General features: G+C 40.0%; 1 protein-coding gene across 3 annotated transcripts in view; it reads left to right on the top strand.

Annotated features, from left to right (window-relative positions):
- The window catches only part of dhx9 (DEAH (Asp-Glu-Ala-His) box helicase 9), a 74572-nt gene that overhangs the window by 12217 nt on the left and 34524 nt on the right, over positions 1-27831 (top strand). For 2 of the 3 annotated variants that reach the window (XM_080195716.1, XM_080195715.1), the window contains exons 3-11: positions 11-151; positions 4180-4282; positions 8097-8203; positions 9050-9198; positions 15480-15526; positions 21104-21240; positions 22215-22304; positions 23792-23953; positions 26846-26923. In XM_080195716.1, coding sequence (XP_080051842.1) covers positions 11-151; positions 4180-4282; positions 8097-8203; positions 9050-9198; positions 15480-15526; positions 21104-21240; positions 22215-22304; positions 23792-23953; positions 26846-26923 — 1014 coding nt within the window. Of the gene's footprint in view, positions 1-10; positions 152-4179; positions 4283-8096; positions 8204-9049; positions 9199-13713; positions 13823-15479; positions 15527-21103; positions 21241-22214; positions 22305-23791; positions 23954-26845; positions 26924-27831 lie in introns of those variants that run through there. The other variant, XM_080195717.1, reaches the window with a different exon arrangement.

Genomic DNA, 27831 nt, shown 5'->3' with positions numbered 1-27831 from the left:
TTTTATTTAGGTTCGGATAGATGGATTTAATTACACTGGTATGGGAAACTCTACCAGCAAGAAGGATGCCCAGACGAATGCTGCCAGAGACTTTGTCAATTACCTTGTTAGGACTGGAGCGATGAAGGCAGATGAAGTTCCCAATTTGAAGGTTAGTATATGTGCATTTTTTTCCTCAAACGTAGTTAACGCAGGAACGAGTAAAATAGAAATTTTATTTGTGACCTTTACTACTTTTTGCGTTGTAGCAGGTCTTTGCCGTCGAGCCAATTCTGTTAAAAATATAAAAGGATGCAGGCACCTTTTTAAAAAAGCTTTAATTATTCTTGTTGTAGTTGGGATGCTTTTAACTATGTTCTTTTTCCTTTTCTCCTTGAATGTCTTTATAAAAAAAAACTCTAATGTAAAAGTTTGTGGATTGTACACAGGTTTTAGATCAGTGTTACAAATTACAGAGTAGAAGTTTCATGTTTGAACAAAGAACAACACAGCACGGGAAACAGGCCCTTTGGCCCAACGAGCCTGCGCCGCCATCCTAACAAAGCATTTTCCTTCACCTACCTTGACCCGTGTGTATGCGCATGGTACCCCCATAGGAAACCAGATTCAGGGGAGAATAATTTAGGGACAATTTGTTACACCAATCAGCCTAAGAGTACATCTTTGGGGTGTGGGAGGAAACCCATGCAACCACAGGGAGAATGCGCAAACTCCCACAGACACTGGCCCAAATCCATGTATCTGTACAGCTAGCAGTGATAGTCACTGAGCTGTTGTGGTGCCCATCTGCTGGTCCAGTTCTAAGCACACACATGACGCGAAGTACTAGGCCACTCTCGAAACATCCAAGAGCAGCCCACACACGACCCACCGTATGCATGCCCCTTGTTAGACAACTGTTTGCTGTTGCTTGAACTTTTATGCGAAACGTATGGCTAAAACCTTGAAAGTACCTCTAGCCTAGTTAATTACAAAATTATAAAGTTTACATAAGAAGTTGCTTTGTCATACAGAACTTGAATACAGCTGAAAAGAGAGACACAAGTAAGTAAGCAAACGAGCGCTAAGGCATCAGCTCATCACTGAGTACAGCTAATCACAGTGTGAATTTGGGGGCTGTGAGGGAATTCACTGCAGTGAAGGAGGAATGAAACAAATAATGAGGGTGGCAGATGGGCCTTTTAACTGAATAATGGAGACTGGATGGTATGCGAGAAGATGTTGAAATCCAAGGATAATGATAAGGACCAGAACAGGGTTGTGATTTGGATAAAGATAACCAGAATGTGACAGGAAGGAACAGAGTACAAACTTATTGCACCAGATCAGGCCAGAAATTACAAAAATGATAAAAAGACAGGCTTAAAGGCTTTATATCTGAATAGGTGCATTAACAAAATGAATGAACTGTTAGCAAAGGTAGATATAAATACGCAAGGTCTGATGACCATTATGGACCCATTGTTGCAGGGGGACCAAGGCTGGGACTTGAATATTGACGGTTATTTGACATTTCAAAACGATGTGCTGGGGCAAGATGTGGAGCAGCTGTATTACTTAAGGATGTCATTCATACAGTAGTGAGAGGATGACCTTAAATTGAAAGAGAAAGATGTGGAATCAGTTTAGGGTGACATAATTGTGGTCACAGTTTGTAGGCTGTCTAGCAGTAGTTGCACAGGACAGAGTATACAGGATAGAGGTAAATGGGATATGTGAGAAAGGTATCGCAATCATCAATCTATATGTAGATTGAGTGAACCAGATTTCACAGAATCTCCACAGTGCAGAAGGAGGCCATTTGGCTTTTGAGCCTGCACCAACAGCAATCCCGCCCAGGCCCTATCCCCTTAATCCCCACCTATTTACTTTACTAGTTCCCTGACACTAAGGGGCAATTTAGCATGGCCAATCAATCTAACCCACACATCTTTGGATTGTGAGAGGAAACTGGGACACTTGGGTGAAACGCGCACAGGCATTGACTTGAGATTGGCAATCTTTTCACCTGTGATGTGTAAGTTGTTATGATAATTTGTTAATTTTGCATTTGTTCTGATGAGCACAAGACAAAAGGCCTTGCTAACGTATCTCTCTTGTCAGCAAAATTGAATTTTATATAGATAAGAACATAATAAGAACATAAGAAATAGGAGCAGGAGTAGGCCTTCGAGCCTGCCCCGCCATTCAATAAGATCATGGCTGATCTGTCTTGGCTCAGTTCCACATTCCCGCCCTCTTCCCATAACCCTTAATCCCCTCACTTATCAAAAACCCATCAACTTGCGTCTTAAAAATATTTAGCGAGGCAGCCTCAACGGGCAGAGAATTCCAGAGGTTCACCACCCTTTGAGTGAAGAAGTTCCTCCTCAACTCCGTTCTAAACCGCCCCCCCTTTATCTTGAGGCTGTGCCCCCTAGTCCTACTGTCCTTTCTGAGTGGGAAGAGTCTCTCCACCTCTATCCTATCCATCCCATTCATCATCTTGCCAGCATCCCATTAGCCTTCCTGACCACCTGCTGCACCTGCAGGCTGGGTTTTTGCGACTCATGCACAAGGACCCTGAGGTCCCTCTGCACTGTCGCCTGCTGCAGTTTTTCGCCACGTAAGTAATAGTGCTTCCTACCATTATTCCTACCAAAGTGGACCACCTTGCACTTACCAACATTAAATTCCATTTGCCATTTCCTGGCCCATTCGCCCAGCCTATCTAGATCCTTCTGCAGACTCTCCACACCCTCCGCACAATTTGCCGTTCCACCAATCTTGGTGTCATCAGCAAATTTCGACACCATACACTTGGTTCCCTCCTCCAGATCATCTATATAAATGGTAAATAGCTGAGGCCCCAGCACCGACCCCTGGGGCACTCCACTAGTCACCAACTGCCAATCCGAATAGCACCCATTAACCCCCACTCTCTGCCTCCTATTTGACAGCCAATCCTCTATCCACGCTAACACCCTACCCCCAACTCCATGCCCCCTTACCTTCTGCAATAACCTCCTTGTGAGGTACCTTGTCAAACGCCTTCTGAAAATCCAGAAAGACCACATCCACCGGCTCTCCTCTATCCACCGCCCTAGACACATCCTCATAGAACTCCAATAAATTTGTCAGACACGACTTCCCCTTAACGAAACCGTGCTGCGTCTGCTCTATCAAGCAATTCCCCTCAAGATGCCTCGCTATTTCCTCCTTGATGACGGATTCTAACATTTTACCCACAACAGATGTTAAACTAACCGGCCTGTAATTCCCCGCCTTCTGCCTGGCACCCTTCTTAAACAATGGCGTAACATTAGCTGTTTTCCAATCTTCCGGCACTTCCCCGGAATCCAACGACGTTTGGAAAATAACCACCAAGGCGTCCACTATCACCTCCGCCATTTCTTTCAGAACCCTCGGATGCATTCCATCCGGTCCTGGGGACTTGTCCACAATCAGTCCCTCCAGTCTGTCGAGCACCGTCTCTCTAGTAACAGTAATGTCATTGAGACCCTCCAGTCCTGCCACCTTTCCATCGCTAACACCCGGCAAATTATTCACGTCTTCCTCCGTGAAGACCGAAACAAAAAAGTTATTCAAGGCCTCAGCCATTTCCCCATCCCCTACCACTAAGTCCCCCCCTCTCATCCTCTAAGGGTCCAACGTTCACCCTAGCCAGCCTCTTCCTTTTTATATACTTATAAAAACTCTTGCTATCCTTTTTTATATTAAGCGCTAGCCCAGCTTCGTAGTTTCTCCTACCCTTCTTTATCAACTTCTTTGTCAATCTTTGTTGACATTTAAACCTCTCCCAATCCTCTTCTTGCCCACTACTCTTAGCTACTCTAAACGCCTCCGCTTTTAATTTAACACTTTCCTTCACCTCCTTCATTATCCACGGCTTATTACCTCTCCTCCTACGGTCCTTTTTAACCATCGGAATAAATTTCTGCTGAGCACCAAGAAGGATCTCCTTAAAGATCCTCCACTGCTCCTCAGCAGATGTATGTGTTTAACTTCAGGTAGGTTCGTTTTATCAAGTTCTTGATTATGGCGGTAATTGTATGGTTTCAATTAGAACCACTCTACACTAATCTATTTGATCACTTGTCCATCCATGTATATATGAATGGGTTCTTGGTAGATGTTATTTTAAATTTAAATCAATGTTGCTGCCTTTAATTTTGATAGGGAATTGAACCTGATGCTGTTGATAGTGGTCAAAGTATCATACCAGGAGAATTGCCATCCAGTGTTCCCAATGCTCCTCACTTGGCTGTGAAGAGGGAAACCGGTGAGCCTTTCTGAAATTTTTTTGAAGTAGGGCTATTTCCGGCAATTATAATACACTGAATAAATTTCTTCATGCTTGGGAGCTGTTAGTAGGAAGTGAAAGTTAATTCAAAGTGGAGTTGCAGTCAAGTATTTAGTGAAGTATCAATTAACATTTTCACCGAATAATGTTCATGCAGCAATGTCTGTTTTGATTCATCTGCTTGGGCTTTTCTTTTCAGACTTCATGCTAACTTTGTTGCAATTACTTCCCTCACAGTTCAGAATTTGTCATATACTATGAAGCACTAATATAGTGCCATTTTTTTTCTTGCAAGAACAAACTCATTACACTTGAACTGTGTAGAATAACCGGCCAAGCTTCTTTCATTCTTTTTGTATGCTTGAGACTCTGGAAAGAACTTGTACAGTAGTTATTGTTGGATTGTATGGAAAACATTGTGAAAGTTGCAACAAAGAATTAAAAAATGTTTGAATAAGTTCATAGATACACTAAGTATCTTTCTTGAGAATTATTCAGATATCTTACCCTCTCCAAAAGGAAACACTCCTATGTTTAATTAAGAAATGATGCAGCAAATGACGGAGGAGTCAAAACAAATTGATTTGACATGTTAATTGCCGTATCTACTGTCTTCATAGGATCCTTTTCCGTATCACTTTTAAGCACATCTGCACCATACTTATTGTGACAGACAAATTCTTTTCCTTGTGTAAGTAGCACAATGTGAACTAGCTTGTATTTTTTTTTGCCTGCCACTGATTTTTTTCAATTTGTAAATTTTATTCTTTTGCTGTTTCCAACTTAACTTCCTTCTCAACTCTTATATAAACTTGGTTGACCGGTGCACATTAGGATGTTAAATGCATCTCATTTAATGAATATTGGAAGTGATAAGATGGCTCTTCAATAAATTCTGAAGTGTTTTACTCCATACTTTTCCTTTCCTCTGCTTTAACATCACTATCCCCAATTTTTTTAATGAACACCCAAGTTTTACTGTGAGTTTCAATCCCCCAAAGGGTTCTAACAATAGCTTTTGGATATTTAAATTTAAATTGTCCACTTGAAAAATATTCCTTTAAAACAAAAATCTGTGATCAGGCATGATTTTGTTCCTCTAAACCCAATGAGATGAAGTTCACAAATCATGCACAGTAAGAGACTTGCTTTTGCAGAGCAACATTCACATCGTTTTGGACTCTGAAGTGTTCTTTGAAAATGAACTTCTGAAGTACAGTCATGAGCAGTTAATTAGCATGCAGCAAGGTCTCACAACAATGAGCTAAATTATCAACTCATTTTTGTGGTTTTGGCTAAAGCATACTGGGACAACTCTGCTTTTATTAAACTAGTGCCTTAAGATCATTTACATTCACATAAGTAGGCCGAGAAGACACCTGTTTTATATCCCAAGCCTAAGGCAACAGGTTTTCAGTACAGTAACTAGTCAGCCTAGATTATGCAGCCAAGTTTTGAAGAGGCTCCAAAGTGAGACCCCAGCAAGTGCCAGATAGTGATTATCTCCACTCGACGTTGAATTCCATTGCCATAATTGAAATGTTCCAGCATATAATCCTGGAGGTCGCTATTGACCAGAACCTTAACTGGACCAACCACATAAATACTGAAAGAGCAGATTAGAGGTTGGGTATTTTATCGGAGTTGCTCCTACCTGGACTCCCCAGAAAATTCATCATTTTCAAGGCAAAATGCATGAGTGTGAAGGAATACTTTCACTTGCCTAGATGAGTGCAGCTCCGATAAAATTCAGAAGGCTCAATAACATTCAGAGCCAACAAGCCCACACAATCAGCACCCTATCCATTGTCTTAAAGCATTTGCTCCTTCCATCTCTGGTGCACTGTGTTCAAAATCATGGATTGTTTTGATAGTCTCTTGGCAGTCTTCTGTATCGTGTGGCAATGATTTACACCTTGATCAATTATCTGCCCCATTCTGGCATCTGCTGCATTTTCTGCAGATGAACACAATGGGCTGAGAAAGTGCAAGCTTTGCTAAGCTCTTTTCTCTAGGCTCTCTTCTTAGTCAGTCGAGATTTCTATTTCATATTGCTGTCGGGAAAAAGATACAAAAGCCTGAGGTCATGAACCAACTGACTCAGGAACAACATCCTCCCTGCTGCATATTACATTAAGTTGAGCTTTCTCTACACCCTAACTATGATTCTTAACACTTCATTCTGCACCCTCTTTTCTCCTCTATCTGCTCTATGAATGGTATTCTTTGTTTATAGTGCGCAAGAAACAATACTTCTCATTGTATGCCAATACATATGACAAATCGAATCAAATCTTCCAATGTTCTTCCAGACAGTCAGCCTCTAGAGGTAGTAGCTGTCAGCAATTCTCTCCAATTTGTCTGTTTTAGTGTATGCAGTCTCCATATTTTCATATCTCATTTACAAATATTTTTGTAGCGGAGATGTTGATATCCAGTCGGTTGTCACCCAGTGGCTACTTCTCTGTATAGAATGTTTTTGGGTATGTAGTTGTTATCCATCTGATGAACATGGCTGAGCAAGCACAGATATAATGGGCTTAAATGTGAGTGTATGCTGGGAGAAGTAGCACCCTCCAGAACTTCTGACTTGATGACCTTGCCATGTTAAGAGATGCTGAGGATATGTCAGAGACAGCAAAGTTGGAAACTGTTCAGCAGTTCCTCTTGTCTACTGTATGTTGTCCAGGTCTCACCACTATAGATGAGGACACAGGCACGATAGACCTACAGTTTGGTTTTCTTCGTCAGGCTGCTGCTGTTCCATGCTCTTGCTTAGCTTGGACATAACAGCTTTTGATTCTGCATCAAGCAACAGATTGCTGATTGTGGAGCCAAGCTACGTGAAACTATTAAATCCTCCAGCGTCATATTGTCAGTGCTGATTCTTTTTGAATACTCTTTCACAGGAAAGGGCAACACCAGCACTTTGTTGCCCATCTCTAATTGCCCTTGAGATGTTTGTTGGCAGTATGGATGTACCTTGGGCCATGATATTTGCCCACCTGCTGCTGATTGGTAAACCCAACTCTTTACAGATGCGGGTGTGTCTGCCATGTGCAGGTATTCCTCTATATGGAATGCTAGTGTGGTATCATTGTGTCAAGGACTTGTCATGTCTTTGCGTTGGATCTGAGGCAGGCAAGGCTGAACACATTCCTGTCAGGTCTGGAATGTGAGATGACACGAGGACAGAGTAAATAAGGAAAAACTGTTTCTGGTGGCAGAAGAGTTGATTCTGGCAATCACAATTTAAGGTGATTGGCAAAAGAACCAGAGGAAACATGAGGAAACATTTTTAAACCCAGTTGTTATGATGGGTAACACACTGCCTGAAAGTGTTGTGGAGAAGTAGATTTAATAGAGAATTGTATAAATACCTAAAAAATGGAAAAAATATAATTGGGGGTGGAGCAGGATTAATTAAATAGCTCTGTCAAAGAGCCAGAATAGGCACAGTGGGCCTAATATCTCCTTATGCTCTTTCATTTAATGGTTCTATTAAGGTTGATCTAGATGTGGTAAGTTTAAATCTCCAAGCATCACAACTTGATTGAAGAGAACATGTGTTATGGTGCCATGTCCATTGCTTGTAAGCCTAGTGAAAACAAGTTTGCCATGAGTCTTAAATAATACGGGTTTGAATTGATATCATTGTACGCGGGATGTATGCACAGGCACCAACAACTCGAAAGTCATATCAGAGTGCTTTAAAACTTGGCCTGAGTGTATTGTAGAAAAGGTTAATAATATTCCTTAATAAATATTGCTTAAAATGATTTTGCTGTTGTAGATTCTGGCTTTGGAGGAAGTGGGGCAGGAGGATTCGGCGGTTATTGGGAGCGTGGAGCCAATCTGAAGGAATATTATGAGAAGAGAGATGAACAAGAAGCCCAAGCAGTAAGGGACATGCATAATGATAAGTACGGTTGTAGTGTGACTGTCTCAGTAATTCAGTATGTTCATGAAGATGGTTTGAGAAATATTTTCTGCACAATGCATCCTAATAAAAACGATACCATTTCCCGCAAGAAAAATACTGCGAATGCTGGAAATTGGAAATTAAAAACAAATACACAGCAGGTCAGAACATTTTCACTTGTTGCAATTTTGAATTCAGATTGAGCCAAATTATATTGTAAAAAAGATGAAGTCTGAAATAAAAGTTTTACAGATGTCTTTAGTTGGAATTGTGAATTTAGAAATATATTTGTGCCTATTTGTAATTTAGTCTTCCTCATGAACTGCATAAATGTTGGAATAAACAAAAGGAAATGATACTCCCCGGTGGATCAGTGCGTGGGATGCTGTGGCATTGGGTTACACAAAAAGTTTGATCTCTGATTGGTAATGAAGTAACTGAGTGATGATAGTGGTGCTGCAATTGGTATTGATATTGTTGGGCTTGGAAATGAGCAGATTTTCACTTCTTGAAAGGTGGGGATAGAAACTGGATGAAAACATGATTTTGCTCTTATGGATCCTAGGTGCAGGGACCCTGACCAACCTAGTTTAGACCTGTCTTTCCCTTTCAGGGTATAGCACTGGTTGATAGCTAACCACAGACCAAGGGTTGAGCCTGAGTACCTCGGCGTGTTTGGCTCCACTTAGCCATTACAGAAATAATTGTATTTCTTCGCAGTATTTTTTATGTGTTGAAAATATAGCCACTGCAATTTGTATAACAAAAAGATGCAGAAGGTTATTTTTGCACAACTTTTTGTAACAAATAACTCTTTTTCCTAGACTTTGGAATCTGAAGGCTTAGATTTGAATGCTGGCCTTCATGGCAATTGGACACTTGAAAATGCCAAAGCACAACTTAACCAATTCTTCCAAAAAGAGAAGATTCAAGCAGATTATAAGTATTTACAAGTGGGACCTGACCACAACAGGTTTGATACATTTTAATTGTGGACTAATCAATTGAGCAATGCAGCAATAATAATTTTTATGGTTTTCATGTTGTGCAATTCTGAAATGTAAACTAGTATCCCATTCATCCCCACTTGTCAAGTGAGGTTAAATGGGAACAATGCAACTATTGCTTCCCATGGATGTGCCCGTACTGGTAGTAGATTTGCAATTCTGCTTGAAACAAAAATAGTAACCCTTCTAGAAACCACATAATAAAGAATAGAGCACCTTTTAAAGTTCATCTAGTTAAATGAATAAATGTTCCAGAGTAACATTTTATCGAAAATATTCAGTAAATCAAATGTATGCTATTCTTATAGATCCAGAAGATAATTAATTCACTCATTTGTAAGAATTACAAAAGTTGCAAACTACTTAAAAACGTAGAGTTGGTTCAGTGATAGTACATATGCATTTGAATCAGAAGCTGAATTGAATACAGACTTCAGACATTTAAGCACATATTCTAGACTGACACTTCAGAGCAGGACTGCAGAAGCCTGCACAGTCAAGGATGCTGTATTTTAGATTAAATGATGAACTGAGTCTGTCTACCCCCTCCAATGAATGTAAAAGATCCAATGTAAAGATTGTCATGAGTAACATCATCCTGGCTAACATTTATCCGTCAACCAATCTCAAAGAAAATGCTTGAAGATCTCAGCATCTGCGGTGAGGGAGAACAGAGCTAACGTTTCATAAGGGCCAACAAGTTCTAATGTTTTTCTCATTATGACAATGAGAACATCTCAAATGTATTTTATTGAGAGGTGCTTGGTAAACTCGGCGGATATTCGTGGTGCTCTTCAAATGCTTATTTACTTTTTTCTTAAGCTGCTAGGATTTCTTGTATTTTTAATTTTCTAAATTGGGCACCAATTCATTTTTATATTCAAAATTGAAAATAATTTGAAAATGCTTCAGGAATCGGTTGCAATGTTTTTTGGCATGATTCAGACTTACCCAGATGACAAAGATGCATTATGCATAAAAATGAACTTCTTTACTAATTACTCAAATTCGTTCTCCTTTCTTTTGGTTTTTACCTAGTTGTCCTGGTCCTAGACGATATGTGAGTAGTAACTGAGAAAGATGACCCGGTAATCTCTCAGGACATTGCAATGCCTTTCTGAATAATACTAGTTTGTATAAAAGCTTGACTTTTTTTCAAAATGTATTTTCATTGAAGTTTTTTTTTCATTTTATACAATTAATGCAACAAGCTCTCAAAGATTGGTGCAGTAAGGCAAGATCATTTTCAAACAAGCACGTGTTGAAAAAGAAAGGAAAATTACAAATCCAGTTAGTTCAGATTATTCATTGTAGTCAGCACCTCCCATCTCACAAAGGAACAAAATGATATATTGAAGGATGGGGGGAGTATTAGGACAACAGGATATGGCCACAGTTGACTCAGCGGTGCACAACTAAGCTTATAGGATAATGGTGACAGAGCCACGGAACTTGCTGTAAACCTTGTTGGAGTAAACTAGACCATGTGGTGTCCAGACTTTAAGATAAGGGACCCATGCTTTACGGAATGTATCTGATTTAGCTCAAAGTAAACTAGTTATGAATTCCACTGGTATACGTTCCAGAATGATTTTATGCCGTATCCAAATTGAAGGGGCTTATCACTAATCTGTGGACAAAGAATATTCTTCCGTGTTGCAGATAGCATCTTATATAGCCTTTTCTCATTCACGTTACTGATTCTTTTGTCTGGGAGACCCAGTATTGAATGCGTGGGAATGAACTTTAAGGCCATATCAAAGATCCTGTAAAGCTATTTAAGAACATTGAACCAATAGGCTTTCATTTTGACATGGGACCAACAACAGTGCAGGCAATCCTCTGCGTCCACCTCACACTTCTGGCAAAATGAGGATGTGGCTGGGTCAACCCTGTGCCACAAACTTAGAGTAATAGACAGGCGATGCCATGTTTAAGCTGAGTTTTTTTGTTTTATTCCAAACTGAAATTTTATTACTGCATTCTCAAATACCACCCTATGTCTCCTTGCCAAGATTTACTGTGAGGTCTCTTTCCTAAGAACACAGTGTCCAATGTAATGTAAAATCTAGAGCATAGTGGGTCGGAAAATTTACTAATGAAGTGCTTGGGCTCCACAGATAGTATCTAAAAGAAGAGTTGCTTTAAGGTCAAAGTCCCTAAGTTGCAAATATCTTAAAAAAAAGGAGTGTTTTGGAAAATCAACATAGCTGCTCAAAAGATAACAGGGTAATGCTATCAATTATGAGCCTTTATCTACAGAGTCTTCTGTCCTCCAGATATCAAACCATGATTCATGCGACCAGGTGGGAAATCTGGATTACCCTGAATTGAAGAGTGAATGTTAAATTTGATCTCCCCTCCAACTCATGGACAACAATGTATGACCCATCCAATAGAGGCTAGTAGTTGAGGAAAGTCCACTGTTTAGAACCGCTGAACACCAGGGGCAATAGGAATGCCCAGATAAGTAAACCCCGGGGGGGGGGGAGAAGACCTGAAGGGAAAATGAGAAGAATGAGGGGTTTACCCTTTAACATGCCCAGGGGCATTGCCTCTGATTTCGTGAAGTTAATCTTACAACGCAAAAAAACTACATCTAGCTCCCTTATCAGTAATAGCAGGACAGCCGACATGGAAACAAGCAGCAACATATCATCCACATATTTTATGCAGTCTTCCTGTACTCTAGAACCCAACAACCTGGGTCATGTCTAACGACCTGCACCAAAAATTCAATAGCTAGAGCAAACAAAAAGGATGAGGGACATCCCTGTCTTGTCCCTCTTGAGGCCAAAAATCTAAGATCTAAAACCATTTGTAAAGACCATCGCCACTGGGTTCTTAAAAGTACTTGAATTCACTTCACAATCCAAACTCTCCCAATCCAAACTTTTTCAAGGTATCGAAGAAATAATTCTAATCTACCCTATTTGAAGGCTTTTTCGACATCCAAGAAGGATGAGATCTGACCCTTAATAAATTCAGTCTTATCACAGGTAACCACAGGAACGATTTTCTCCAGGCATCTTAGCCAACACTTTCAAATCGACATTCAAGGAAGAAATTGGTCTGAGAAGTGCACTGCTCAGAATTTTTGTCCAGTTTCAGGATTAAGAGAATATTCGGCTCCTGAAGTGACTGCAGTAGCAGACCTACGCCAAATGAATGATTATACACACGAATTAGTGGGTATAATTACACGATGAAGTTTGACCAGCGAAAACACACTTTTTTTGAATCTCCAGCAACTTTCTTTTTTTTCCCATAATGCTGTTATTGAACTTAGTGGCAGTGCTGCAACGTGAACTTATAATGCTGAATGCATTCTGACAGACTGTAAAAGATAGTTTGTCTCATTTGATCAGTTTGAAATGTACGGCAACTATTGAATGTTTAGGGTCTTCAATCTGAAGTTACTCAAATAAGGTTGTTTTCAGTAATGGAAAAAAGATTTCAGCTAAGAGGTACTAGTCAGGTCACATCAAGTTTTTAAATTGATTTTCAGTACTTCAGCATTGAATCTCAAGGATTGACCCATGAAACTTCTTTAACTTAGCTGACAGAATGTAATCCTAATACATTTAGAACACTGAAGGAGCAGATAATTAGGATATTGTACTAGGCAATGGGAAAGCTAGTGTTAGTGAAAAGTATTTTTTAAATTGTCATAATAATGTTCCTGTTGTAGCTGATGGTTTCTGTTTGAAAACTGAGTTATTCCATACTTCGTGGTATGGTACCAGTATGTTTCTCAGCCAGCTTGCCTTGTTATTATAGAGCTTTCAATGGGGTAGTTGCCCAGTACCCCTATGAATGCTAAGAAACTTAAATATGATATAGTAGATTCCTGCTAATTGGGAAATAACAGATTGTTGAATTTCTATTGGATTTCAAGATGCAACATATTGTTCAGAGATGATGATTTTCATTTATTTGGAGATTTTATGACTTTACAGGCCCAAATAGCAGGGATCTACTGTAGAAGCAGTTTCCTATGTTGCCCATACGTTTGAGAAGGTACTAAATTACCAAATTACATTCGACCTCCCAAAACATTGTGCACTTATGTTGAGTATGCAAAATTGTTTTAAAAACATAGATGCACATAAGTTATGTACTTTGAAAACTCAATGGGCAGAATGTCTATAATGTGCAATGATATTATTTCAAAACTTGTGTGTTCGATTGCAAATATTTTTAACCATAGATGATAAATTGTAAGGTAGAAAACTTAAACTAAATAAAAGTGACAAACCTGTCACTCCTTTAATGTCATGGGAGTGAGGTGACACCAGAAACCGCTCTTGCAAACATGTGACGTTGCTTAGGCTGCACTAAGCTGTCACATGGTATCCTTCCATTGTAGGAATGATGGTACAAGCAATCATAGACAGCTGTTGATTTCTGGTGTCACTTTTCCTATAGGTGTTCTAGGGGACCTAGGGCTGATGGAGATTGGAACTTTACTAAGCTTGGCAGAGAAACATACTGGCATCCAAGAATGGTGGATAATGGGCCTATTAACAGGCTTCTCTGAATCGTGAAGTTGCTGTGCTTGATCTCAGTTGACCAAATATAGGATCAGAAGTGAGTTATACAGATTAAAACAAGATGCATGCATAGTACTGAAGAAAAGCTGTTGATGCCAAGGACTAGATTCCAGAACTGAACCATATATTGATGGCACATCATTGGGATGTTATCTTTAGAACTGGCCAAAACTTGTGTTTGGGTGCATGTCAAAGCAATAGAAAATTCGGATGATATGACAGTTCTGTTTTACTTTGTTCTTTAATGAAATTGGTCAGTCAGGAAGCTAGTTCCAGCTCAACAGTTTTCCATTCAAATGCTAATGCACAGTTGAAATTAACCACATATACAATGCTGCAGTACTAAAGTGTATTGGATGCAACTTTCCCTGTTTTTTCATACTCAGTGCAGGAATGTGTTTTTCTTAAGTGCCTCACTGACATTTTTTAAATTACAGGTATAAATAGAGAAAGTTTTATTACAGCTTAAAATCTTTGTATGTTGCATTCCAATTCATTTATTTATATCAATGCGTTTCTAAAAGTTTGCCGCTAATATAAAATGGCTGCCTTGGATTTAATGTATATATGAATAGGTAGTTTGTGGCAATTAATTATGATTGGATTGAAAAATTTAAAAAAATTGCATGCCCATGCAAAAACTTGCAAACTTGAGATTAGAGTACATGGTTCTAGAGCACATTGTTCTTCAAAGCTAGGAAATTCAATACTTTCGGGTAGCCATTGTTTTGTTATGTACATCAATCATTTATTTTTGTATCACAGGTAAAAATGGATTCATAAATGAGTATGGAATTTATTAAATTCTTCCACGCAAGTGTATGGCAAATATTTTCAAATACTTCTGAGCCTGTATATGGCAAAGGATGGGTTACATAAGCTGCTGTACTCAGCTGTGATGCACAGTAAGATGATGACATTTAACCACATTTGGTTCGTGGAACTCGTAAATAAGTTCCAAACAATGGATGCCCTATCGGTTATGGCTAATTTTTTTTTCTGTTTATGCCAAGACTCTGTTGCAAACCCAAGTAACCATTTAAATTAAGGATTTTTGTTTTTCAATTGATATTCAGTTTTCTCTGCTTCCATTCAATATTTTTGTGATAAATGGTACATACATAATCATCTATTAAGTTACTCTAATGCCTCTCTGTAATGCTCCCCAATGCCCCTCTGTAATCCTCCCCTGGGAGGTCTGCAAGTAGAAGAGCCCCACTTGCTTCTTGGGTTTCTACTTAATTGCCTAAATGCGATTATCTCCCTGTGGGGAGACATTGGTGTAAACGCTGTCCTGCATTTCCTGCAGCAACCAATAGAGTTGTGCCACTAATTGTGCACTATGCTAAAAATTTGCATTGCTTCACTAAGATTGGTTATATTTGACTTTGAAGCCCTTTGTTTTTTTTATCTTATTGTTTTGATATGTCTTATTGTCATCTTTAGAAGCTAGAATAGATGGAATATTTCAACTCATTTTAAACTTCTAGATTACTATTTGCAGCGATTTTATCACCTACATCTGAAGTATTTGCATTGTACTGTATTCTCACTTTACAAATCATGCCTTTTCCCATTTGTTCAAGATGTGTTGGGCGTTATTTTGTTAAATTTTATTATATGGTTCAGTATCACTGGGTTGGTGGAAGTGCTAAAATGGCAGATTTAATTTCATGTTGTGCATGTCATTTCAGGAGTTTTATTGCAGAGATGACTATTCACGTGAGACAGCTGGGAAGAAGTAAGTAGTCACTTACATTTGGAGGTGCCTAGTTTTGCCCTTGACTGTAAGACTTGTAAACAATACTATTTTAACCAGCTGCAATAACAGCTCAGCTGCCATGAAATTGTATTGGACATTCAGCCCAGCAAATCAGCATGCATTATTAAACGATTGGAATATATCAAACAAAACTGAGAAAAATACTTGATATAACAAATCTTTGAAATTGCTTACAAAGGTGGGGGGAAATCATATTTTGGTGAAGACTGAACCTAATAAGTGTGGCGATTAATTGGAAAAAAATCAGGGGGTACTCTTACCAAAAGAATTCGAAATGCTGAATGAGTGTGAAAACGGGATAGAATATCACCAATTTTTTAGGTGAGCTCTCAAATGGTAACTTATGCCACTTCGTGCAAAAAAGAGGCAAAGTGTGAATCACATCAGTAGGCAGAGTGGATGGAGTCTATTCTTGTTAGGAAGCGAGCTGCTGACTGCAAGGGGCACTGTCACACATGCATCTTGGATTTCTGTGTACGCTCCCCCTCCGCTCCCCCTCCGCTCCCCCTCCCCTCCCCTCCCCTCAGGTGGCTTCCCCAGTCAATTGCCATCTCAATCCCTGCTCACCACCCAAACCCCAGTTTGAGTGCACAGCCCCACCCCCTCCCCTTAGGCTCTGTCAGTGGGAAGTTCCAGGGTGCCAGGCTGGCACTGCTCCTTCCACTCGAAGGCCATCACGTCTTGGCCCCTGTTGCTGGGATCATACACGATCCTTGCTGGTGAGGATCTCCACCATGAGTCCATTAAGGCAAGTGAGCCCAGACGATTCCGCCCCGGGCTCACTAATAATACTTAATTTGAGATTTAAATATTATAATCAGCCTCATTCCTTTTGGGGGCACAAGCCCGATCACGCCAATGCCAGTAGTATCCCAAGAGATCAGAAACTGGGCACAAAGCCAGGTTTTCATCTGTCTTGCGATCTTACTGGCTCACCACACTGATTGACTGACATGAAGAGCCGGTAGGGTGCGCGCCTGTATTTAAGAATACAGTTAACAATTAGCAATAATTTTTACCAATTACAAACAAGAAATAAACAACTATGATATTGTATAAAACTTAACTGCTAAGTGCACTGTTCGAAACGAGCACCCTTTTTGGGATTAACACAGGAAGCTCTTATGCTCATGTTTTGTTGTGGGATTCTGCAGTTTTCTTAACACACACTTTTCTTGACAGTTCTCGTGACGCGCACAAACTTGAGGCCAGAACAGCTTCCCAAAACACCACGTTGAAAGAGGCAGAACACGACATCCAGCCTGAATTCTCTGTCAATAAGAATTCTTGACAGAGAAAAAAAAACTGTCCCTCCTGACTTGTCAATCATTCTTACCACAACAATTCAAAAGGTCATAAACTCCCAAAAAGTGCGTTAGGCCCAGAGTAAAAATGAACAAAATCATTTAAATCTCTTGAACAAAAATAGAAAGGACATCTAATCAGGCAGCTGGTGCCACAATGAACAAAAACAAAGCTGCCTGTAACTATAGAGAGCATGATTAAAAAAATATTTTTTCTAAAGGCATAGTAACACGATAGAATGAAGCATAACATTTTCTACTTTTATTTAGATAAATTGGCAAGCTGAAAATTCCAGGAAATACAGTGACTACCGTATATAAGACTAGAAATTTTATGTAAAGGCAAAATACTGTGAATGCTGAAATCTGAAACAAAAACAGAAAATGCTGGAAAATCTCAGCAGGACTGACAGCATCTGTGGAGAGAGAATGATCAGATCTGAAACGTTGGCTCTATTCTCTCGACAGATTCTGTCAGACCTGCTGAGATTTTCCAGCATTTCCTGTTTTTGTTGTGAAGAACTTATGCACCTCATTTAGAATTAAAAGCTAAACAGTTCTCTGTACTTGTACCAAGTCCTCCTGCAGGTTTTTATGCCGCTCAGTTTCTTTTAAAACTATTCTTTTCAAAGTTAAAGGCTGTAGATGGAGTACTCTACTGGTATATGGCTGAACACAAATGTTGTCATTGCTCTACATTGCTTTTTTTTTATTGAATTCAAATTCCACTTCTGCTGTGGTGGGATTTAACCCAGGTCCACAGAGCATTACCCTGGGCCTTTGGATTACTAGTCCAATGCAATACTGCACCACTGCCTCCCCTACTATTGAAATGCAGTAAAAAATGTGTTCAAATTAGAATCAATGCATTGGTCCAAGGATTAGAAAGCATTTTTCATTCTCTGTGCAAATATAAACTCTGTTCAGGATTGGGGCCATCATCCTGTTTCTTAGCTGAGCTGCGATGCAAAGAGGTCTATTTGAATCCTCACTTGGAAGTAGGGAACTTGAGAATGAGGCACATTTGAGTCTTGGTTGTGTCAAAGACATTGGCGAATGATAATTCTTCTTAAAACTCAAGTATCTCCAATTTATTTACAGTTGTCCGTCCAGATTACTAGCTTTTTAAAGACACACTAATTTCTTAATAAATTGTTTACATTGATAAGGTAACATGACAATTATGCCAAAGATTGTGGCTTATCCATATCGCCTTTGGATATCGCTATATCCATTGGCCTTTATAGTGAGGGGGATAGAATATAAAAGCAGGGAGGTCTTGCTGCGACTGTACAGGGCGTTGGTGAGGCCGCAACTGGAGTACTGTGTGCAGTTTTGGTCCCCGCATTTGCGAAAGGATATATTGGCGTTGGAGGGAGTACAGAGAAGGTTCAGCAGGCTGAAAGCTGAACATAAGAACATAAGAAATAGGAGTAGGACATCTAGCCCTTCGAGCCTGCCCCACCATTCAATAAGATCATGGCTGATCTGTCATATCTCAGTTCCACCTTCCCGCCCTCTCCCCATAACCCTAAATCCCCTTGCCTATCAAAAACCTATCAACCCGTGTCTTAAATATATTTAGCGAGGCAGCCTCCACCACTTCAACGGGCAGAGAATTCCAGAGATTCACCACCCTTTGAGTGAAGAAGTTCCTCCTCAACTCCGTTCTTAAACCGCCCCCCCTTTATCTTGAGGCTGTGCCCTCTAGTCCTACTGTCCTTTCTGAGCGGGAAGAGCCTCTCCACCTCTATCCTATCCATCCCATTCATCATCTTATACATCTCAATGAGATCTCCCCTCATTCTTCTAAACTCTAACGAGTACAAGCCTAGTTTATTCAGCCTCTCCTCATAGTTCAACCCCCTCAACTCTGGTATCAGCCTAGTAAACCTCCTCTGCACTCCCTCCAAGGCCAAAATATGCTTGCGTAAGTGCAGCGACCAAAACTGCACACAGTACTCCAGCTGCGGCCTCACCAGTGCCCTGTACAGTTGCAGCAAGACCTCCCTACTTTTATATTCAATCCCCCTTGCTATGAAGGCCAGCATCCCATTCGCCTTCCTGACCACCTGCTGCACCTGCAGGCTGGGTTTTTGCGACTCATGCACAAGGACCCTGAGGTCCCTCTGCACCGTCGCATGCTGCAGTTTTTCACCATGTAAGTAATAATCCTTCTTACCATTATTCCTACCAAAGTGGACAACTTCACACTTGCCAACATTAAATTCCATTTGCCAGTTCCTGGCCCATTCGCCCAGCCTATCTAGATCCTTCTGCAGACTCTCCACACCCTCCGCACAATTTGCTGTTCCACCAATCTTGGTGTCATCAGCAAATTTCGACACCGTACACTCGGTTCCCTCCTCCAGATCATCTATATAAATGGTAAATAGCTGAGGCCCCAACACCGACCCCTGGGGCACTCCACTAGTCACCAACCGCCAATCCGAATAGCACCCATTGACCCCCACTCTCTGCCTCCTATTTGACAGCCAATCCCCTATCCTCGCTAACACCCTACCCCCAACTCCATGCCCCCTGACCTTCTGTAATAACCTCTTGTGCGGCACCTTATCAAACGCCTTCTGAAAATCCAGAAAGACCACATCCACTGGCCCTCCTCTATCCACCGCCCTACACACATCCTCATAGAACTCCAATAAATTCGTCAGACACGACTTCCCCTTAACGAAACCGTGCTGCGTCTGCTCTATCAAACAATTCTCCTCAAGATGCCTTGCTATTTTCTCCTTGATCACAGATTCTAACATTTTACCTACAACAGACGTTAAACTAACCGGCCTATAATTCCCTGCCTTTTGCCTGCTACCCTTCTTAAACAACGGCATAACATTAGCCGTTTTCCAATCTTCCGGCACTTCCCCGGAATCCAGCGAGGTTTGGAAAAAAGTCACCAAGGTATCCACTATCACCTCCGCCATTTCAGAACCCTTGGATGCATTCCATCCGGTCCTGGGGACTTGTCCACAATCAGTCCCTCCAGTCTTTCGAGCACTGCCTCTCTAGTAACAATAATGTCATTCAGGCCCTCCACTCCTACCATCTTTCCATCGCTAACACCCGGCAAATTATTCACGTCCTCCGTGAAGACCGAAACAAAAAAGTTATTCAAGGCCTCAGCCATTCCCCCATCCCCTACCACTAAGTCCCCCCTCTCATCCTCTAAGGGTCCAATGTTCACCCTAGTTAGCCTCTTCCTTTTTTGAGATGAGGGGGTTAGCTTATGATGAGAGATTGAGTAGATTGGGCCTCGTTGGAGTTTAGAAGGCTGAGGGGGAATCTTATAGAGACTTACAAGATAATGAAGGGGCTAGATAGGGTAGAGGTAGAGAGATTCTTGCCGCTTGGAAAGGATAGCAGAACTAGAGAGCACAGCCTCAAAATAAGAGGGGGGGGGTGCAGTTTAGAACAGAGTTGAGGAGGAACTTCTTCACTCAAAGGGTGGGGAATCTCTGGAATTCTCTGCCCATTGAAGTGGTGGAGGCTACCTCGCTGAATATATTTAAGTCACGGATAGATAGATTTCTGATCAATAAGGGAATTAAGGGTTATGGGGAGAAAGCGGGAAAGTGGAACTGATCCACTTCAGATCAGCCATGATCTTATTGAATGGTGGGGCAGGCTCAAAGGGCTAGATGGCCTACTCCTGTTCCTATTTCTTATGTTCTTATATCGTGGATAGTTTATCAGTTGTCATTATTGCTTGGCTCAGCTCTTTTTTTTGCTTAAATGTTTGTTCCTTTTAGCCAGCTAAACGTTTGCAGGTAGGTAGAATTGAGTGAAGTAAACGGCAACAAGTTAAAACAGACTGAAAAGTTACAAGTTTAGTTTCCAATATTTAGGATGGTGAGTGCCACACTTTTAAAAAAGATTTTAAAAAAAAAGTCATTGACATTGGAAATTAACTTATTGTATAATTTCAGAGAACAGTTTCTGACTGCAGAAGAATATGGTGGTGACGTGCATGAACATTCACATATGCTGATAATCGTGAAATTTGTGCACACAAAACAAAAATCGTAATTGCAATTTTATAGCTGAGTAATTATAATAGTTGTAGGGATGGGGCATCTTGTTGGATGAAGCAATTTATATTCATCTTTAAGTTCCTAGTTTGAGCACCTTGTGAAACTGCATGTGCTGCATAAATAACGTAAAACTCGTGCTAAAAGATGAATTGGAACGTTGTATATTTTTCTCTGTCAAGGAATCACAGCTCGTGAACATGGTTCAAATAAGAAACTAGCTGCACAGTCGTGTGCACTGTCTTTGGTCAGACAGCTTTACCATCTGGGGGTGTTTGAAGCTTTCACTGGACATACAAAGAAAAAGGAAACAGAAAAGGTGAATCATTTAACATTTTGAATGTTTCATGACTTTACATGTTATTGTACTGCAAGGTGAAGGTACATTTATGATTACATTTACTTTAATCAAATTTTCCTTTCATGATGGCAGTTTGAATTGTTTCATGATGCATAAACTGACTGACAAAATACCTATTGTAAAGGCTCCCACATTAACCTAATTGGTTTAACGATAAATATTGAGCAGATGTAGGAATGCCACATCTTTGATTCTTTTGTCAATCCTCCACTCCCATTTCAGCTAAGTAGAAGAGACACAACAATGAACTATCTTGTCTCCTGATTAGGGAATAAAATGGATCAAGGTTCCTGTTCCTATTATCCACTAGTCCCTGCTGTAAGTGTGAATGTTAGATGAGTACAGGGGAAACAATTGAAAATTTCTGCTTTTCATTATCTTGGTGATCATTGTGACACACGAAGACTGACTGTGGATGAGGTACTGGAGGGTGATCAGCATCCATGGAATATTGTGCCTGCCATAAGTTCATGTCTTTAAGAAAAGAAGAGAAAACATTAGACAGTATAAGGGAAATATTTGCTGTGGTGGCTTCAAGAAGGTAAGTGGCAGTGGATGAGGTGAAGTAATGTTCAGTATGAAGCACTTCATTTTCCCCTTCCAAGAAATTATGGTTAAAGCCAAGTCCCAGGTTTAAGCGTTTTGAAATTTTATAACTTCCAAGCACAATGAGAGGTGTTCTGACCTGTATTAATCTCAAATAAATGTGTTAGAGTCTCTGCAAATCACTCTGCAATATTCAGTGAGGATAAGTGATAATTTGGGTTTTAGATCCGTCCAAAATCTTAGCAATTGTGAAATACACTATAGGAAACTATTTCTGTTTTGAATAGTTTTCTGTAACTTGTTTCTCTGAATTGCATTCTTTGTAAGTTAAAACATAATCTTAACTTGTAAGAAGGCTTTTACATTGGTGTCATTTATTCTTTTAGGTGGAACCATATGAACTGAATATTGCCAGTGACTTGGAACGTCAGCTTGAATCTGTTGTAAATGAGTTGGGATTGCAGCTTGTACCACCAGTAAGTATTTTTAATAACTAAATCAATTTATTGGAAATATTGAGAGGAAGAAAGTGGTCTTGACTGTACTATTATTAATTTGAAGTATTGTAACAATGTTGTCCCTAGTTTATCTTTGATATGGTAAAATGAAATTCATTTACTGTTTTTGATACTGCTCAAAGCAATCACATATTGGAGCACCACTGCAATAAAAATGCATAGGCTGTTTTCCTTTCATAAACTTATTGCTGTACATTTTTAAGATAAATCATTTGTTATCCAGCTATTAACCTCTCCGCTGGCTTTGTATCCCAGCAGATGCATCATTTTATTAGTTTGATGGCTGTAAAGTTAATTTTGTTTATAAATTATTGGTTACATTTAAAAAAAAGTTTAGAATGTGCTTTAGTTAGTTAAGGTTTTATCATTACTGAAATTTTAGAGAAAATATCTCAGACTCATAATGCTTATGCCTCGATGAATTTGGTGCCTCTACTTCCTTTTAGTGAATCAGCTCTATTTAAACTGGAATAGAGTCATAGAGGTTTACAGCATGGAAACAGGCCACTCAGCCCAACTTGCCCATGCTGCCCGTTTTTAACCACTATGCTCGTCCCAGTCTCAAATTCTGCTGTCTCTGCCTTCTGTCTCAGCCTGTTTGTTGCTGAAATCTGTTGTCACCTCTATAAATGTGTATTCTACTGCTGTCCACTGTCCATCTTCCATAAGCTTGAAGTAAAAGCCGTGCTGCCCATATCCTAACCCACAGCAAGTGCACTCAATCATCACCTCTTGCTAATCTACGTTGACACATGATGCATCAGTGCATCACGTTTAAAAATTTTCATTTGCATGTTCAAAACCCTTAAAGGTTTTGCCTGTCCCTTTCTCTGTAACTTTTTTCAAGAACTCTGCACTCTAATAACTCTAGTCTCTTAAAATGGACCTTTAACTATGTGGGCCTGAAAATCTGAATTTCCCTTTCTAAAAGTGCCCACCTTCCATTGCTCTATTTTTCTTTTGCATTACTCAAAACTTCCCTCAGATTAAGTTATTAGCCACCCCCTTCCTCCAGCGTAATATCCCCACATTATCTCCTCCTTTGACCCTCTGTCAATTTTGGCTAATTCGAAAGCACTTTTTAGTAGCGTAATGTTTTCCAACATCAGAGGCACAAAGCAATGCAAGTTGTCATTTCAGTGTTCAGTTTTGGCCTTGTGGGGAAGCACTTGAACAGGGGAATGTTAGAATACATAGTCAGAATGGTGGTTCGCCACAGATTGATCACCACCTTCATTTGGTTCACTGTTTTCCTTTTTTTAAGGAGAAGGAGGAAAATAAAAACTAAAATTTAGAATTGCTCAATGCAAGTACTTCCTGTGATTATGGTAAACAAAATAGTGTTGAGAATCCTATGTAAGTGTACAACTTTTGCACACTGATGCATTCAAAGCTGTTTTGTATACATATCATTAACGTTGATCTGCAATCATTTGATTCTATAGCCCGAAGACCCAGATAATCCAGTTTCACTTACAGTTGGCAAGCTTGCCCATTTTGAGCCATCAATTCGACAGAACTTTGCAGGGGTTGTACCGTGGTCACCTCCACAAGTCAACTGGAATCCTTGGACCAGTAGCAATATTGATGAAGGGCCTCTTGCATATGTAAGTAATTCCGGAAAATGGAGCGACTGTTACTGGAAACTTGAGAGTTGTAAAATGCACAATTATGTAGCTACTGAATAGACAAGCACAATTGATATAATTTCCAAAAATGGTTTGTGATCCGATTATATGGATGTGAGGAGCCATGTTTTCTTTTTTTGCTGTACAAGTTATAACTTCTGAGCAGTGCTGTTTTTATCCCTGAGTAACTTGGCATTTTAAAAGTTGCTGAACTTGCACAGCTGTGTGAGCAGACTGCATACACGATTGCAGCTTACCTATCCTATCTTTTCTCCTTCTCTGGTCCCTTCCTATCCCTACTTACGCATCCCACAGCTGGACTTCTAGGTCCCCTTTTCACTTAAAAGTGAGGAGGATATACAAAGTTTACAAGATTGGGACTAGATCATGCACAAGCTTAAAAATCCATTCATCTCACCAGCCGAAATGGAACCTGTGACATGGTGTCTTATCCATTAAGTATTAAGCAATGCATGTCAATTAACTTGCCAGATTCCAGACTGGCTTTTTATTATTTAGTGAAAGCAAATCTCTGAGTCGAAGCGATAGCCTCTTCATTTGCTGAGTTTAAAATAATTGGTCCACCATTTTGTCGGTGGTAATTTGCAGCATTGTTTTGTCTCTCCACGCATGCATAAGGGGTTTGTACTGATGTCCCAGTAGTGAAGGTTGACTGTGCAGGGTTCTGGTCTGCCCTGAACCTATTTAGCAAAGACCATTATTGCTGTAATAGTTCAAAGCCTGCCATTTGACAGATTAATTTGTCACAGAGAACATGTTAGTGACTTCCAATGTTTCCCATTCCTTGATCCAAAGGAACTCTGCTGGTGGATCTTGCTTGGCATATGGGGCATTGAGATGGAAGATGGGCAGTAGATGGGTTCAACAGGTCATCAAATGGCAAGGAAGGTGCAGGACACATTGTTTTGATGTGAGTTTTCGTCAGTGTACGTGTGGGGGCTGATCTTTTGAGAAGACTGGAAGCCGGGGAGGAGCATTGCATGGAGGTTTTCAGTTTTAATGCACATTGAGTTCAGTTGAGTTCCACAAGATGTGTGAGAGATGACCTTTAGCAGACAGGTGCCCAATACTCTGCTGGAGAGTATGATGGCGCAAATGCTGACATCCAGAATGTTGTGGCAGTAACAACCCACTTAGATCCTGGCAAATTTGGTTAGCAGATTGTTTCTGGTTTGAACATTGCTACAGTTTTTTTTCAAATGTTTCTGAAAGACAAGGTACTATCTAGAGTTGCTCCCAAGCATGTTAGGATGGGATCATGCTTCGTCTCTGGCCATTCATGTAGATATGCAATTTATTTTTTGGGTGCTGGCATTGTGGAGGTGGAATACATTACATATGGTTTTGGAGGGATTCAATGTGAGACGAGCTGCAGTAGTCAGTTTTGTAACATCTTCGTTAAGGGTCTGGTCGAGAGTAGATGGCTCAGTTTTAGCAGACTGAATTCCAGGCTGAAATATAGGACTCAGTCAGTGCTAAAGGTATGTCTTCTCAAAGATCACTCCCCCACACATAGGCTGACGAAACCCCATGTTGAAACAATCTGTACCGCACTTTGCTTGCCATTTGATAATGACCTGTTCAACCCACCTACCGTCCATCTTTAGTCCCCTTTATGGAGCACCCACCCCAAGCAAGATCCACCAGCAGAGCTCCTTTGGATCAAGGAATGGGAAACATTGGAAGTCACTAACAAGTTCTCTGTAACAAATCATACCTGTCAAATGGCAGGCTTTGAGCTATCACAGCAATAGTGGTTTTTGTTGGCCATATATAAACAATCTAATATCTTTCATAAACCTGTCCATCAGAAAGCATTGGTAGGGGTAAGGATAGTAAGATTCCTGTGGCTTTAAAATGGGCACTTTGCAGTGAAGTGCTCGGAAACTAATAACTCATCAGAGAAAATTTCCTTGTATTTTTGGAATTGAAAGTACTGTGGGTTGGAGAGATGGGTGGAGGAGTTCTTTTGTAAATCTAGAGAAACAGCAGGTTTTGTTTCACATTACACAAAAAGCAGTAAAGTTCTCTTATACAAGGAATAAACTAATGAGGAAGGCCATTAGATTCTCTAGCTCAGTAAAGTTTGTCTGGCTGGTTTGGAACTTTGATGACAGGCTGACCAGTACGACAGTGCCTTGCAGGAAAACCATGCAGCAGCATCACTGTTTGATTTAGACTTTCCATTCAAAAATTATATTTCCAATAAAGATGAAATGGGAGTGGTGGAATCTCCCTTGTTATGAATTTCATGCCACCCTAAGAGGGGAGCACCATTTTGTTCTCCATATAAGGGTGTTGATAAAACTTATTCTGTTATACTAAATATGCAGATTAAGTTTTCAAGCAAATCTTTTAAAATTCAGTCTCAACATTTCATTAGAAGATCCTAGTCATAAATTACTCTTTGCATTTGGAAACTTGAATTTATTGATGTAATGGCATACCATATTCTGATTTCACTAAAATTTGCATTATCTGTTATTGTGGAACCGTGTTGTGTAATCAGCAATACTCCTAGCACGTGTGTAACTTCAGCTTTCCAATTTAACACAAAAGGAGCTCATTAAAAACACTGCTTTGAACATGACCACATTCCTCTCCCCACAAGCTCTGCCCACATGCATGCACACACACGCGTGCGCACACACAGTACTCAAAGAGTGGATAGTATCAATTACCACAGTAACGCTGTCAACTAGTTTATTAATTTCAACAGTCCTAGCGACTTTGAAGGTGAAAAGAGAGGTGCTTTTTAAAATTTTTTTTTACTTACCTTTAACAACATTTTTGTCCTAGGCAGCCACATTAATTAGAAGTGCCATTGTAACTCAATTGTATTTTCTGTAGGCAACACCAGAACAAATCAGTGCAGACTTAAAGAATGAGCTACATTACCAGATGCAGAATGATAGCAACCTGCAACACGTATGTACTATTTTTCCTTTCTTGTGTATACTTTTAGTTTTGTTGCATAATAACATCAGCTGTTATTTTTGAGCACTGACCTGGTGTTGAATCATTTGACAGTTTTGCATAGTACCCAGCACATTCATCTCTTAATTAAAAATTGAGTTCAGGCTCATTCGGGGTTTAAGCACACAATCGAGACTGACAATTCCGTGCAATACTGAGGAGGAATACAGTATTTTCAGAAGTGCACCCTATTGAATGAGACATAATCATCTCAATGAATCTCTGTCTCTTAATCCAAGACTTTGAAACCCTTCCTAAGTACTTTATAAGTACTTATATTAAAAATCACACATGTGCCCACTACTTATGTTCACAATTTCACTTCAAGTTGCCTTTTTTTGTTTTTTTTTAATGTCACCCTTTTCCAGTTAGAAATTTCTGTCATTATTATGACTATGCAAAGTCTTCACTACTAGCTGAGCACTGGATTCTGATTCCAAAATTGCTAACAAAAAATGATCGTTATCAGAAAGGTGGAGCACGGGAAGCAATTTTGTTTCTAAACCAGTACTAATTTCACTCTTTACAGCTTACCTGAACTTAACATGGGAATTAAATTTTAAAATTCAGATCTCCCCATGGCCTTGTTCACTCCCTCCCCACCTCTGTTGCTTCCAACTTTACAATTCTCTGAAATTGATGTGTTCCTCCAATTCATATAAATCCACAATTTTAATCTTTGCTGTGCGATCAGTTGGCTGGGTCCTGAGATCTTGAATTCCCTTCCAAAATCTGACGTTCACTTTCTGAAGTGCTCCTTAAAGCCAACCCTTTTGACCAAAATATTGATCCCGTGTCCTAATATCTCCTGATGCATCTTGGTGTCACATTTTGTTTAATAATGCTGCTGTGAAATGCTT

This window comes from Carcharhinus amblyrhynchos, chromosome 9 (genome assembly GCF_965287045.1).
Source record: "Carcharhinus amblyrhynchos chromosome 9, sCarAmb.v2.hapA, whole genome shotgun sequence".
Taxonomy (NCBI): Eukaryota; Metazoa; Chordata; class Chondrichthyes; order Carcharhiniformes; family Carcharhinidae; genus Carcharhinus; species Carcharhinus amblyrhynchos.
This window is presented reverse-complemented; position numbering and strand designations above follow the sequence as displayed.